At 41.5% G+C, this 14,982-nt stretch overlaps 1 protein-coding gene across 2 annotated transcripts in view; it reads left to right on the top strand.

Moving 5' to 3' along the window:
• The first annotated feature begins 413 nt into the window (after nt 1-413).
• The window catches only part of CEP85 (centrosomal protein 85), a 36,171-nt gene continuing 21,602 nt past the window's right edge, over nt 414-14,982 (top strand). The window contains exons 1-3 of one of the 2 annotated variants that reach the window (XM_072827675.1): nt 414-561; nt 6,215-6,290; nt 8,628-8,780. In XM_072827675.1, the coding sequence (XP_072683776.1) occupies nt 6,236-6,290; nt 8,628-8,780 (208 nt within the window). In that variant the 5' untranslated portion in view covers nt 414-561; nt 6,215-6,235. Of the gene's footprint in view, nt 562-822; nt 845-6,214; nt 6,291-8,627; nt 8,781-14,982 lie in introns of those variants that run through there. The other variant, XM_072827676.1, reaches the window with a different exon arrangement.

The raw sequence follows: 14,982 nt of genomic DNA, 5'->3' as shown, positions 1-14,982 counted from the left end.
CAGCCACAGACGGAGCCCTAACACTGACAAGGCAGTGACCCAGGTCGCACCCTAACTCGGGACCACAACCCGACCCCCTGCTTCATTTCAGGTAGGAGGACTGACAGGCCATGGGGAATGAGAGAAGGGTGAGGCGGTGTGTGTGTGTGTGTGTGGCGGAGGGTTCCGGAATGATTTTCCCTGGCCTCCAGCTTCTCGAACAGCCCAAGCCCGGCGAGTCACTGCAGACCTGAGACGAGAGCTCCGCCCACAGGCGAGACCCGGGCAGGGGCTCCAGAGAAGGCTCGGAGGAGCTGCGGGGTCATGCGCAGAGAGATCCGTCCGCTCCCGGCGCCGAGCGCAGCGTGCAGGGGCGGGACATCGGCGCGGCCCGACTCCTGATTGGCCGCGGGCGGCAGAAAGGGGCGGGGGCGGGGCGGCGCGCGCTCTCAGGCGCGCGGCCCGGCGGGCGTGTAACGGCCGTTAGGGGAGCTGGGGGACTGAACCGCCGCCCGCGGCTGACGTGGTGGCTGCAGTCAGCGTCCCTGGGTGAGGGATTTCGCTGCCCGTTTTCGGCCCCACGTAAGTCCTCCTCCCCTGGGGAACCCTTGTCGGGCTGGTAGAGCCCGCCCGCCTTGGGGAGCACCGGAGGAGCCCAGACACTCATGACCTACCTTCTTCGGGGGCCGCGGGAGAGCGCAGCGCATGCGCAGAGCCGCTAAACCGTCCCCTCCGGGTCTCCCCCTCTGGGCTTCCTAAAATAACGCCCCGCACACGCCCCCTCGCGACTCGGTCGCCTCCCCGCCCTCTTCGCCGGGCTTTCTCCGCGGTTCACTCCACAGCAGTTGCTTTACCTTTGTAAAGGGTAGGCCCTGTGCCAGTCGCCGGGGCGGGGGGGACAGCGGGAAGCACGTTGCTTGCCCTCGCGGAGCAGAGGATCCGGGGAGAAGAGTAGACGTGAAGCCGGTGCGGCTAGGTTAACACTCAGTGGTGTGGCCCGGAGAACCCGGCCCTGGGCACAAGGCGCCAGTGTAGTGGGAGACGGACGGCAGGGAGCCCTCCCTAAGGAAGGGAAGTTGGGGGTGGAGGGTTACAGGGTGAAGAGGGACGGTTGGGGAGACAGACAGCTCTTGTGAAAGCACCGGGCTGGAGTTTCCGAGCCGACTTTGCTCCACACGGGGTATCTGATAGTGTCAGGAGACAGTTTTAATTTTAGTTGCCACAACTCAGAGATTACGCCTGGTGTCTAGTGGGTAGAAATCAGGGCTGCTGCTACACATCCAACTGTGTGCAGGACAGCCCCCCCCCCCCCCCCCCCCCCCGCCTTCCAGCAAAGACTTCTTTGACCTAAAATGTCAGGAGCATCCAGATTGAGGAACCCTGCTCTAGACAAGGAGGAACTGGTGCTTTGGATGAACCACAAGTTTAGTGGGTTATAGCGAGTTTGTTCAATAGAGGGTGTTCAGCACCTCATCAGGATAAAATAGGAGGATGAAAACCCCGTTTGTCTTTTAAAGCAGTAAAAGTACATGGTACAGAGGCAGGCAGATAGTAGGCCCTCAGTATATTTTGATTGATGAATACTGTGTGCTAGGTAGGGAGGGGTGATGATACCACCAGGATGATTAAGATAACCATACCTCACTACCTGCCCTTAGGCCTTGTAGGTTTTATAATAGTCTGGTGGCCTTGTATGTATCAGGACTTTGTAAAGGCAACTTCTTGGCAGGATTTGTTTTCTCTTTCTTTGGGTCTGGTTTAATGAAAGATCAAGGTCATGAAAATAGTGTGATGGTGTGAGATTCTTAATGTGCTTTTGTCAGCTGTGTATCCCTTCAAATCCTCCCCAGTCTTGATGTGGTTCTCAGCAGCTGCCAAGTGTGACGTTCCACCCTAAGATTATAATTCTTCAAGGGGAGAAATACTTGTAACAGTTGAAGCCTAAGTCTTGGGTGGCAACTTGGGAAATAGAGCCTGGGTGGTGACCAAAGGGCAACGTGAAGAAATCGTGTGAGCTCTCCCTGCCCCTAACTTCTTTAGGGCTTGCAGCTCTGGCTGTGTCTGAAGCAGAAACTCCCAATTTATGGTACCTTGGTAACTTACTTTATTTCTTTCTGTCACACACAGAAAGAATGCTGACTAGACTGTATAACATTAGAGCACAGTCCTGGCTTTGAAGTCTCTTCCTAGCTATATGGCCTTCACCTCTCTAAATCTTCATTTTTTTTCATCCATAAAATAAGGGTCATAATAGTATCTGCTTCACAGGTTTGATGTGAGCATTAAACATAAGACATTATACCTATAGAGTGTTTAGCACAGTGCTTCGTAGGAAATAAGTACTCAACATATGTTAAATTTGTTGAATGAATACTTTGGTAATTTAAAAGGCTTTGAAGATAGAAACCATCAATGTTGGGTGCTTTTTTTTTCTTTTTTTTTTGTTTTTTTTTTTTGGGTGCTTTTTTTTTCTGTCTGCTTCCATTCACTCCTACCTTTCTTGGCTGTATAATTGATTATTTGTATTACAATTCATTTCTCTCACTTTTATCTCAGGAAATCTTTATATCCTTCAAATGGTCTTAAAAACTTGTACCAGTACCTCATTTACTTGTGAACTTTGTAGGACTTCAAGAATTATCTCTTCTGGGGCGCCTGGGTGGCTCAGTTGGTTAAGTGTTTGACCCTTAGTCTTGGCTCAGGTCTTGATTTCAGGTTTATGGGTTCAGGCCCCGTGCTGGCGTGGCTGGGTGTGGAGACTACTTAAGAAAAAAAATTATCTCCTCCATACTGTTTTACTCCTTTTGAGAGTTTTTTTTTTTTTTTTTTTAGTTTTTTTTTTTGAGGTAAAATTAATGTACAGTAAGATTCAATTTTATATGTGTACAGTTCAGTGGTTTTAGTACATTCACACGGTTGTGCAGCACCACCACTTTTTTTTTTTTTTTTAGCACCACTGCTATCTAATATCAGGAGATTTTCATCATCCTGGAAAGAAACCCCATATCCATTAGCAGTCATTCCCCATTCCCCCACCTCCCTCCTCTTAGTCCTTGGAAACCACTAATCTACTGTCTATATGGATTTGCCAGTTCTAGACATTTCACATAAATGGAATTTATTTATCAGTTGATGGACATTTGAGGTTTTTTTTACCTTTTGGTTTATCGATAATGCTGCTCTGAACATTCATGTACAAAATTTTGTGTGAACATATTTTTATTTCTCTTGAACATATTCTTAGGAGTGGAATTGCTGAGTTATAGAGTAACTCTGCTTAACTGAGTTCTTTTCTCATCCTATTTTCAACTCATCTGAATTTGGAAAGGTCTCAGAATCCAATGGACCTACTATCATTTTGTAATACCTTAAAGAAATGTGTGAAGAAAAGGATTTTGATATCACTACTAGGTAGACAATCTAATCCTTATGTGTTACCATTAACACACTAACTGATAATAGCCATAAATTGAAGCTTTGACTGAATAATCCTCTCTTACCCACTATGTGAAGACCTAGGATTTCAGGGGATGGTACCATTTCTATTGTAGATGCAGTGAATTAGGGTTTGGGTTGTTGTTACTAAGAGAAAACTCTAGAGGTCAGTAAAGCACATTAGAGAAATTATATAGAGAGATAGAATTTATAGATATAGATACATATATATCTCCTCTGTTTTCTTACCAAAGTTGGATTTCTCCTCTAAGAATTGTGATCTATCAACTGAGTTTGTCCCAAACTCTTTGGGGGCTCTTATAAATTCAGTTTCTAAATTCATACTTTATCTTCCAGAGACCCCCCCCCATATGCCACTTTTTATTGATGTAAACTGCCAAGAAATAATAACATAATTAAGGACTCAATGTGTGTCAGACACTATTGTGAGTTAATTCTAAATGAATTAGCATGAATTGGGTCCTGTCTTTATCCTCATTTGATAATGATGATGATGATGATAATGATGATGATGATGATGATGATGATTAAGTAGGCTTCCTACCCCACATAGAGCCCAACATGGGGCTTGAACTCACAGCCCGAGATCAAGACCTGAGCTGAGATCAAGAGTGTTGGACACATGGGCATCTGGGTGGCTCAGTGGTTGAGCATCTGCCTTTGGCTCAGGTTGTGATTTTGGGGTCCTGGGATCGAGTCCCACATTGGGCTCCCTCTGGGGAGCCTGCTTTTCTCTCTGCCTATGTCTCTGCGTCTCTCTCTGTGTCTCTCATGAATAAATAAATAAAATCTTTAAAAAGTGGGACACATAACTGACAGTCACATAGGTGCTCCTATCTGCATTGTCTTTTCTTTTTTTTTTTAAAGATTTTATTTATTCATGAGAGACACACAGAGAGATTGGCAGAGACACAGGCAGAGGGAAAATCAGGCTCCATGCAGGGAACCCAACGCGGGACTGGATCCCGGGTCTCCAGGATCACACCCTGGGTTGAAAGGCGGCGCTAAACTGCTGAGCTACCCGGGCTGCCCTATCCTAATTTTCATTTTATTTTATTAAGATTTATTTATTGAAGAGAGAAGGAGGGAGAGAGAGTGAGTGCATATCCACAAGCAGTTGGGAGGGGTGGAGGGAGAGAATCTCAACCAGACTTCCCACTGAGTGAGGAGCCCAACATGGGGCTCTGTCCACGATCCTGACACCATGACCCGAGCCAAAATCAAGAGTCACCTATCCAGGCAGCCTGGGTGGCTCAGGGCATGATCCTGGAGACCTGGGATCGAGTCCCATGTCGGGCTCCCTGCATGGAGCCTGCTTCTCCCTCTGCCTGTGTCTCTGCCTCTCTCTCTCTCTCTCTCTCTGTCTTTCATAAATAAACAAAACTTAAAAAAAAAAAAAGTCACATATACAACCAACTGAATCCCAAGCACCCCCATCCTTATTTTTATATGAAGGAACTGAGATACAAAGATATTAGGAAATTTGCCCAAGGTTACACAGCTAATTAAGTCAGACTTTAAGCCTAAACTGATTTCTGCCAGTGCTCTGAATGTCAAAGGAAGAAATTCAATGAAGCATGGGTAAACGGCGGGAGTAACTATGATTCTCTTAAGGTAGCCAAATGCCTCGTCATCTAAATAAGCCTAAACTATCCGATCTTGAGTTCATATACTGAACCACTTCCTGTACTTTCGTGACTCTCAGGTACTATGCAAATATATTATTAGTATTTGCTTCTGTTAGTTACAGTTAATTAAAGCTTTTGTTTACGCAGATAGATATCAGACTTCTGCTGAATTCTCACAGCTTACCATTAGAATAAATATAAATGTTCTAAGAAGTAGGGAAATGGGAAGAAAACTTCATGTTCCCAGCTGAGAATTGGGGTTCTGCTTATGATCAAGAATTCTATTTGTGTATCATATAACTAACTTCCATTACTAGAAGAATTGGGAGATTTATGTTAATCATAATTGAAGTTATAATACTTCTCTGTTGGTTTGGTTATTTGGTTCTTTCTTTGCCTTACTCTCCCATCCTGTTTTCATTGCTAACAAAATCCTTGGCAAAGTTTGTTAATTAAAAGTAATATGGAGCAGCTGGGTGGCTCAATCAGTTACATGTCTGCCTTCAGCTCAGGTCACAATTCCAGGGCCCTGGGATTGAGACCTGAGTTGGGCTTCTTGCTCCGTGGGAAGTCCGCTTCTCTCCCTCTGCTCCTCCCCTCTTGTGCTCTCTCTCTCTCTCAAAGTATTTTTTAAAAATAAAAGTATTATTTTTCTTTTTTAAAATTTCATTTATTTATTCATGAGAGACACACAGAGAGAGAAAGAGAGAGAAAGGCAGAGACACAGGCAGAGGGAGAAGCAGGCTCCATGCAGGGAGCCCAATGCAGGACTCCAGGACTCGATCCTGGAACTCCAGGACCACGCCCTGGGCCGAAGGCAGGTGCTAAACTGCTGAGCCACCCAGGGATCCCAATTGTTTTTAATTTTTGCAACAATTGAGGAATTCTAGGACCTTATAGGATCAGTGTTGGAAATCTCCATTTGGTTTTAGGTTTTCTCTCCTTTATTTTAGGAAGAGAAGTAGGATGGAGTATTAGGAGTTGCTTTACCTTAAAAAATATCTTTAAGAGTAAAACGTGGAGGACTATCGCATGTGGTTTTGACAGTTTCAGTTGAATGGGAGTGAATTAGGAATTAAAAGATAGATCTGAAAAAATAAAAAAATAAAAAATAAAAGATAGATCTGACTGGTTATTCCTTCATTCTACAGTTGGCTCAAAAAACAGTGTTGATGGCCATGCAGGAGAAATACCCAAGTGAGAGGATCTCTCATGTCACTTCACCAGGTGAGTAGTCAGAGTTTTCTGGGTTAAGTTTCTGACCTTTGCTCTGTTATTTCATAACTGAAATTTCCTTTAAAGGAAATACTACGCACAAAAACATTTACTGAAATGCTGGTACTTAAAGAATAAAAATAACATAAAGCTATATTGAGTAGAAAAACAGCCCTCTCCAAAAGAGCAGCTATTTATCTCTGGTCCTACATGGCTTCCAACAAGACCACATGATTGATTGGGAGGGGAGGACACATGAAGGAACAGAATGACTTTGGAACATAGTTCCAAATGAAATCAGAAAAACACAGCATAAATTACTGTGTTCTATGTTGTCTTTGTAGTCCTGTGGGTGGGTCAGTCATCTGCTAGCCCACAAAGATTGGAATTCTTCTTGGATGCCAACAGACTCAGTTATGTTGTCACTGGAGACTCGGGAATTTATCTTTAGAATGGATTGACAAGATTTTGAAAGCTCTGTGGATATATTAAGTATATATATTAAACATATATAAATACAGAAATATATAAATAAATACACCCAATAAACATATTAAGTAGATACAGTATATTTAAATAGGAAGTAGAAAGTTTTATTTAAGTGATCTCTACACCCAATGTGTGGGGCTCAAACTAACAACCCCAAGATTATGAGTTAGGTGCTCTACCGACTAAGCCAGCTGGGTGCCCCTCAAAATACATTTTTATTTTACTAAATATGTCTTCAGAATTGATGTATGGGGTGAGCAGATAGTAAAGTACTGGTAAAGAATGGAAGATTAGTACTATTAACAAGTAAGAGGACAGGAAGATGGTAATAGAGGCCTTCAATCAATTTTTATTATTTCAAAAGACCTGGCAAATTGTCTACTGACTAGAGAGATAACACCATATAGACTTATCAAGAATCAATTTTTTTTCCTTCTACCTAGAGTTATACTTAGTACAGATAGTAACACCAGCTGCTCTTATGCTGATCAGAAGCGCTGATTGTTGGGTAGGTCTTCTGTGAAAGGTTATTACCGATTGCTGCATATGTGTAGATTCTTTCACATCAAGCAGTCCACTGTGACCCCAACAGTGCCTTCCGTAAAATGCACAGGGTAGCAAAATTAGAAGAAAGTGAGTTAAAAAGATGGGAGAAGCACTAAAATTGGAAGAAGAGAATAAGGTGATTTGTGTTTAAATATCATTTGCTTCCCACCAAATCAAGGAGTCTATAGAACCTTCTTTTCTGATTTCAACTCAAACTCTGACACTTTAAATGGATAAGTAGCCACCTTCTTGTCTGTTTACATGGATCATCAGATAACAGCCTAGAAAAATTGTGGTTTTTTAACAATAAATACAAGTAAACCAAGTATTTATTGAACACTTTTCTACCTACTAGCCCTCAAGTAGTAAGCTAAAAAAGTTAAATGAATCTCATCTGTCTTACCCAATCAGAAATTTTAATGGTTCTTTGCATTGCAGTCAAAGTCTTAAACTCTTCAGATTGACTTTTAAGACTTACCTTGATCTGGATTACCCTGCCCACGCAGTACCCCAGTTCAGCCAAGCAATGGTTGGTGCCCTCCCCACCCCCCTTCTGTTTATTTGAGAGCACGCCCACATGCACATGAATGAGGGGAGCAGAGCCCTATGTGGGGCTTGACCCAAGGACCCCTATATCCTGATGAGCCGAAGGCAGACACTTAACAGACTGAGCCACGCAGGCCCCTAAACAGTGGTTTTCAAGAGAAATTGGACTGCGTGTTACCCTAGGAAGCATTTGGAAATATATGAGGATATTTTCAGGTGTCACTGTGTTGGTGGGATAGGATTAGGACTGCTACTGGCATTTAATAAGGGACCAGGGTTGCTAAACCATCCTGCCATGTATAGACTGCACATTGAAGAATTGTCATGTTCACTATGCCAGAAGCACCTATTGAGAAATCCTGTGAGAGGAAAGAATGTGGATATTGGAATCAAAACAAATTGGGTTCAAATCTCAGCTCTATCCTCTGTAAAACAGTGATGATGAATACTGTTCAGTAAGTAGATGAAATCATGTTGGTAAAGTATTATGGCTTCTAGGTTTCAAAAAATGATGGCTACTATTGGATAGTATTGTTTTTTATGTAGTGTCCCTGGCTTCTTGGTAAGTCTTATTTCTGTCTGTGAACTTCTCAGCTCTCATGCTGTTTCCATTTAAAATTAACTAAGAGTAGCTGAAATAGGCATAGGAGAGAGAAAAGGGTAGAGTGATGCTATTTTTTTCCATAGGTTTAAGTGCTTTATTTAAACAGTCTTGTGAGGTTACATCAGTTGGTTCACACTAAAGATGGGAAATGCTACTTGTTTCAGGATCCGGTGTAATTCAAAAGGGCAGCTCCCTGGGGACTGAATGGCAGACCCCAGTTATCTCAGAGGCTTTTCGGAGTCGCTTTAGCCGCTGTTCGAGTGTAGCTGACAGTGGGGACACAGCCATTGGCACGTCATGCTCAGATATTGCAGAGGGTAAGTTTGAATTAATGTTTTGATTACTAATATGTGTTGTCGTTTTCGGTTTGTGTTCCAGGTGTGTTGTCATTTCCAGAATATTCATAACTGTCCCTTCAGCCAAGGGGTGCTTGATTTTTCTTACTCCATGTTTCTTACATCTGCCCTTTCCTTTCAGTTTTTACTCCTTGTCCTATCTTAAACAACTTTTTAATAGGTTTTTTGGCCTTAGGTCTTTACTTCTACTGCCAGATTAATCTTTATAAAAACCCGGTTTCATAGTTTCCCTTTCCAGTAAATTTTTGACTACTACTGTTACTTGAAGGATAAAATTCAGAGGTCTTTGTTCTGTGATCTGGCCCTATCCCACCCATTCAGATACATTTCTTACTGTTATGAAGTGTGATGTTTTACTGTGCAATGAAAAAGCACAGAACTTTTGTTGTTGTTTTTGGATATCTGAGCTCTTTCCTTCTTTTATCTGGGCCCATTTGTGCTGTTTATACCTCCTCTCGCCCTTCCCAGCTATGCTGATTTTATTTTTCAAAAACTAGTGAAGTGTCTGACAGGACTTTTCCAATCTCTTCACCCATTACTGATATCCCTCTCTGAAATCTTGTATCTTTATTTTGTCTGCCATTTTGGGCAGTTATTACTTAAATTTAGTAATAACTGTAGACAGTGCTCTCTACACCCAATGTGGGAGTCGAACTCATGAGTCCAAGACCAAGAGTCTCATGCTCTACTGATTGATCCAGTCAGGCACTGCAAGAGTATTTTATTTTTTCATTTAGATAGTTCCTAAAGGACAGAGGATCTGATGATAATAATTAATAACTATTTATTAAATACTTTATGATGGATACTGTACTAAATTTTTTCTACATTTTTCATTAACATCTTTAAGAACTCTATGAAATATTTTATTATTTCTATTTTACAGATGGGAAAGCTGAATTTCTTTTTTTAAGATTTTTTTGAGAGAGAGAAAGAACATGATTGGGAGGAGGGGTAGAGGGAGAAACTCTTCAAGCAGACTCCTTGCTGAGTGCAGAGCCCTACAAAGGGCTTAATTCTATGACCCATGAGATCATGACCTGAGCCAAAACCAAGAATTGGACACTCAACCGACTGAGCTACCCAGGCACCCCAAGAAAGCTGAATTTCAAAGTGATTAGATGGCTTGGTTAAAGTCACAAAAGTAATCACTTAGTACTTTATCAGATGTCACTCATACTAGGATGGCTATAATCAAAGAGATAATAACAAGTGTTGGTGAGAATGTAAAGAAATTGGAACTTCTGTACAATACTGGTAGGAGTGTAAAATGTTCCAGCTGCTTTGGAAAGTAGTTTGGCAGACCTTCAAAAGAGTAAACATGGAGTTACCTTATGACTCAACAGTTCTACTCCTACCTATATACCCAAGAGAAATGAAAACATATGTCTACACATAAACTTGTTACACAGATATTCATAGCAATATTATTCATAGTAGCCAAAAAGTGGGAACAACCTAGATGTTTGTCAACTGATGAATGGATGAGAAAAATGTAGTATATCTATATAATAGAATATTATTCCACAATAAGAAGAAATGAAGTACTAAGACATATTATGAAATGGATGAACTTTTTAAACATTTATGCTAAGTAAAGCCAGACACAAAAGGCCACATACTGTATGATTCCATTTATTTATTTATTTATTTTTAAAGATTGTATTTATTTGACAGGGAAAGAGAAAACACAAGCAGGGGGAATGGCAGGCAGAAGGAGAGGGAGAAGCAGGGTCCTCAAGGAACCTGGAACTCGATGCGAGGCTCGATCCTAGGACCCTGGGATCATGACCTGAACTGAAGGGAGACGCTTAACCAGCTGAGCCACCTAGGTGCCCCTTTCTGTTTCCATTTATATGAAATATCCAAATAGGCAAATCTAGAGAGACAGAAAATAAATTAGTGGTTGTTCAAGGCTAGGAAAGTTAAGGTAAATGGAATGTGACTGTTAAAGGGTAAAAGGTTTTTTGGGGGGAGGTGATAAAATATTCTATGATTGTAGTGATGGTTACACAATACTGAGTATACTAAAAACCATTGAATTGTACAACTTCAAATGGGTGAATTTAATGGTATGTGAGTTATAGTCCACAATAAAGCTGTTTTTTTTTTTTTTTTTAAGATTTATTTATTTATGATAGACTGGGGGGGGGGGGGGCAGAGACACAGGAGGAAGGAGAAGCAGGCTCCATGCCAGGAGCCCGACATGGGACTCGATCCCGGGACTCCAGGATCGTGCCCTGGTCCAAAGGCAGGCGCCAAACCGCTGAGCCACCCAGGGATCCCCTAAAGCTGTTTTTTTAAGAAAAGGGCAAAAATGGGGGCACCTGGGTGGCTCAGTGGGTTAAGCATCTGCCTTCTGCTCAGGTCATGGCCTCAGGGTCCTGCGATTGAGCCCCACATCAGGCTCTCTGCTTAGTGGGGAGTCTGCTTCTGCCCCTCCCCCTCCCCTCTACTCATACTCTCTCTCAAATAAATAAAATCTTTAAAAAAAAAGAAAAGGCTAGAAATGTTTGAAAATAGAAATGAAAAGAAAAAAAATATCAAACAGATATTTACTAATATTGACTCCTAGACACATGACATTTAATTTTAATAGTTTGATAGCTGTATGTATATGGGCATGGTGCTCAGCAGTTGAGCAGTACTGAATTATAGATTATGTTTTAGGCAGGACTTCAAAAGTCATTTAATCCAGTTCCTTTTTGCTGGTGAGGAACAAAAATTCCCAGAGGGGTTAAATAATTTGCCTAATGTTGCACAACTAGTCAGATTTAGGTCTCCCAGCTGTAGTATTCTTTCTATCACTTGTATAATCAAGTGTTATTGTCAATTTAGTTGTTTGTTAAGATTTGTCTACATGTGCAATCATGGGACCTTTTCCCTTTGACTAAATAATAGATCTCTTAAAAATCAAACAATGGTCTAGATTTTCCCCCTATTGAATTGACTGGCAGTATTTAATTCAGTCACATTGTTACATAGACTGTGCGCTTTTTATTCCTTTGGGGGGAAATCTATTTCCTGTGTAGTGCATTCTCTTTAAATTGTAGTAGCCTTGATGTAGTGGCCAAAGCCATTGGTCTAGAAGTTGTTTTTTTTTTTTTTTTTTAAAGGATCCATGTTGGGATACCTGGGTGGCTCAGTCATTTAAGCATCCAACTCTTTTTTTTTTTTTTTTTTTAAGATTTTATTTATTTATTTCTGAGAATACACAGAGAGGAGAGAGAGAAGCAGAGACACAGGCAGAGGAAGAAGCAGGCACCATGCAAGGAGCCTGACATGGGACTCGATCCTGGGTCTCCAGGATCAGGCCCTGGGCCAAAGGCAGTGCTAAACTGCTTGAGCCACCTGGGCTGCCCTCTTTTTTTTTTTTTAAGAATTTATTTTTTATGTTTATTTAAAAATTTTTTTTTTATTTACAAGAGACACAGAGAGAGAGAGAGGCAGAGACACCAGCTGAGGGAGAAGCAGGCTCCATGCAGGGAGCCACAGGCAGAGGGAGAAGCAGGCTCAATGCAGGAAGCCTGAAGCGGGACTCAGTCCTGGGTGTCCAATATCACGCCCTGGGCCGAAGGTGGCACTAAACCACTGAGCCACCTGGGCTGCCCCCAACTCTAGATTGTAGCCAAGATCATGATCTCAGGCTGAGATCATGTGAGATTGTGAGATTGATTCCTTCATTGGCCTCCGCACTCATTGAGGAGTCTACTTGAGATTCTCTCCTTCCTCTGCCCCTCCTACTTACACACACACACTCTAAATAAATAAATCTTTTAAAAAAATAAATAAAAGATCCAAGGTGTCTTCTCTGCTGTGTTTGTTATGTACAATGGCTTTTATCTTAATCTTTGCTCGTTTTTTTTTTTTTTTTTTTTTTTTTTTTTAATCCTTGCTCATTTTGTTCATGAATCTAGCTTGGTTTTATTTAGAGCCCTGTTGACAAGAACCCTTATGACTGGTATAAAATATAGTCATCGTTTCATCTTTAAACTGGACAGGTCGTTTGATTCCACTATTCATTAAAATGTTTTACCTTGGGATGCCTGGGTGGCCCAGTGGTTGAGCGTGTGCCTTCAGCTCAGGGCATGATCCTGGGGTCTGGGGATTGAATCCCACATCAAGTTCCCTGTGAGAAACCTGCTTCTCCCTCTGCCTATGTCTCTGCCTCCCTCTGTGTGTCTCTCATGAATAAATAAATAAAATCCTTAAAAAAAAAAAAGTTTTACCTTGAAGATTCTCAAGGGATGGGGTAGAAGTAGATACTGAAGAACCCAGAAGGCTTTCGGCTCTTTGCTGCAGACTGAAATAATTACTGGCTTAGTTCAGACTACTTTACTTCAGAAACCAGTAAGATTTAGCAAGAGCGAAATAGCTAAATCCACCCCTCAACAAGAAAGCAGGGCTGTTAAAAAGAATTGGGTGTTGAGGCAGAGGGTATGATTGAAGAGAAGAGAGATTTAGAAATATGAATATCCTTAAAGTGGCAGAAACCCATTGATTCTGAGAACTGCAGACTTTTCTAAAAATCACATATCCCATTTTGAAAGCCTTTGAAAATTGTAAAAAGTAAGTGGCCTTTTTGAAAATAAGTGTTGCTATTTTGTTTTAAAATGTTTCAAAATACAGGGGGCACCTGGGTGCCTCCATGGGTTGGGCATCTGCCTTTGGCTTGGGTCATGATCTCAGGATCCTGGAATCAAGCCCTGCTTCGGGCTCCCTGCTCAGCAGGGAGTCTGTTTCTCCCTCTGCCTCTCTCCGTGCTCATGTTTTCTCTCTCTTTGTCAAAAAAAAAAAAAAAAAAAAAGTTTCAAAATACAAACCAGACTTATGTTGTAACTTAACATATTTTATAGTAATTTATCACAATTGCTAATTTCCTTATTATAAATATATAAAGACAGACACATTTATCAGAAATTACTATTGTTTTAGTATGGCCTTTTATATATATCCCCAAGATCACCTAAGTATAGAAAATTAGATACTTTGCATTATCCTATACATTATAAGGGATAATTGGGCATGTCCATGGTTTGGGGGTTTTTGTTTGTTTGTTTTTATGTATTTTTTAAAGGTTTATTTATATATTTGAGAGAAAGAGAGCATGAGAGGGACAAGGAGAATCTGAAGCAGACTCCATGCTGAGCGAAGAGCCTGATGTAGGGCTTGATCCCACAGCCACAGGATCATGACCTGAGGCTAAACCAAAAGTTGGACACTTAACTGATTGAGTCACCCAGGCACCGCCTTTTTGTTTGTTTGTTTTTAATATTTTTAAAATGTATTTATTTTAGAGACGAGTATGAGCGGCTTAAGGGGCAGAGAGAGAAGGAGAGAATCTCAAGCATGAGCATGGAGTCTGGCTTGGGGTTATCAGTCTTACAACATGAGCCAAAATCAAAAGTTGAACACTCAGCTGAGCCACCCATGTGCCCCATGTCCATGTTTTGTTTTGTTTTGTTTTTTGTTTTTTTAAGATTATATTTATTCATGAGAAACAGAGAGAGACGCAGAGACACAGGCAGAGAGAGAAGCAGGCTCCACGCGGGGAGCCCAATATGGGACTTGATCCCAGGACCCCGGGATCATACCCTGGGCCGAAGGCAGGCACTCAACCGCTGAGCCACCCAGGCGTCCCCCCATGTCCATGTTTTTAAAGAGCTGCTTACAAACCCATATGAGAAGATGGTAGTCGATCCGTAGTAATTCTGGGAAAGGTTGTAATATCTGTCCTCATTAGCTGAGTGTGTTCTGTGTTGGTTGATGGAAAGAAAAAAAAGAAATGAATTAAATTGGTAGTCTACTCTTCTCCATGATAGATGTGTTTGGTTTGGAAAAGAGTACTAGGCATAGTTGAAAAAGGAAGACATTTATATTCCTTGTCCCCTTAATCAAATTTCTCCCTGCTGAAGGTAACATGTATGTTTCCTAACATTCCAGTCTTCTTATTTGCTTGAAGCCCACTGCCTTGGCACATTAATTCTGTGAACTTATAGTCTTCAGAGTAGAGCTTAAAAGTTGGAAATAATGTAGAAATGTATACCTTCTGCAGCTGGTCTAATCAGAGAGTTGTCTCCCAAAACTAGGCAAGAGTTAAAAGAAGCATAAATCCAGTGTGAAGGAAAAATGAAAAGTTATAATTGGATATAAACAAGGGGGA

The sequence above is a fragment of the Canis lupus genome, chromosome 5, assembly GCF_048164855.1.
Source record: "Canis lupus baileyi chromosome 5, mCanLup2.hap1, whole genome shotgun sequence".
Classification (NCBI taxonomy): domain Eukaryota; kingdom Metazoa; phylum Chordata; class Mammalia; order Carnivora; family Canidae; genus Canis; species Canis lupus.
This window is presented reverse-complemented; position numbering and strand designations above follow the sequence as displayed.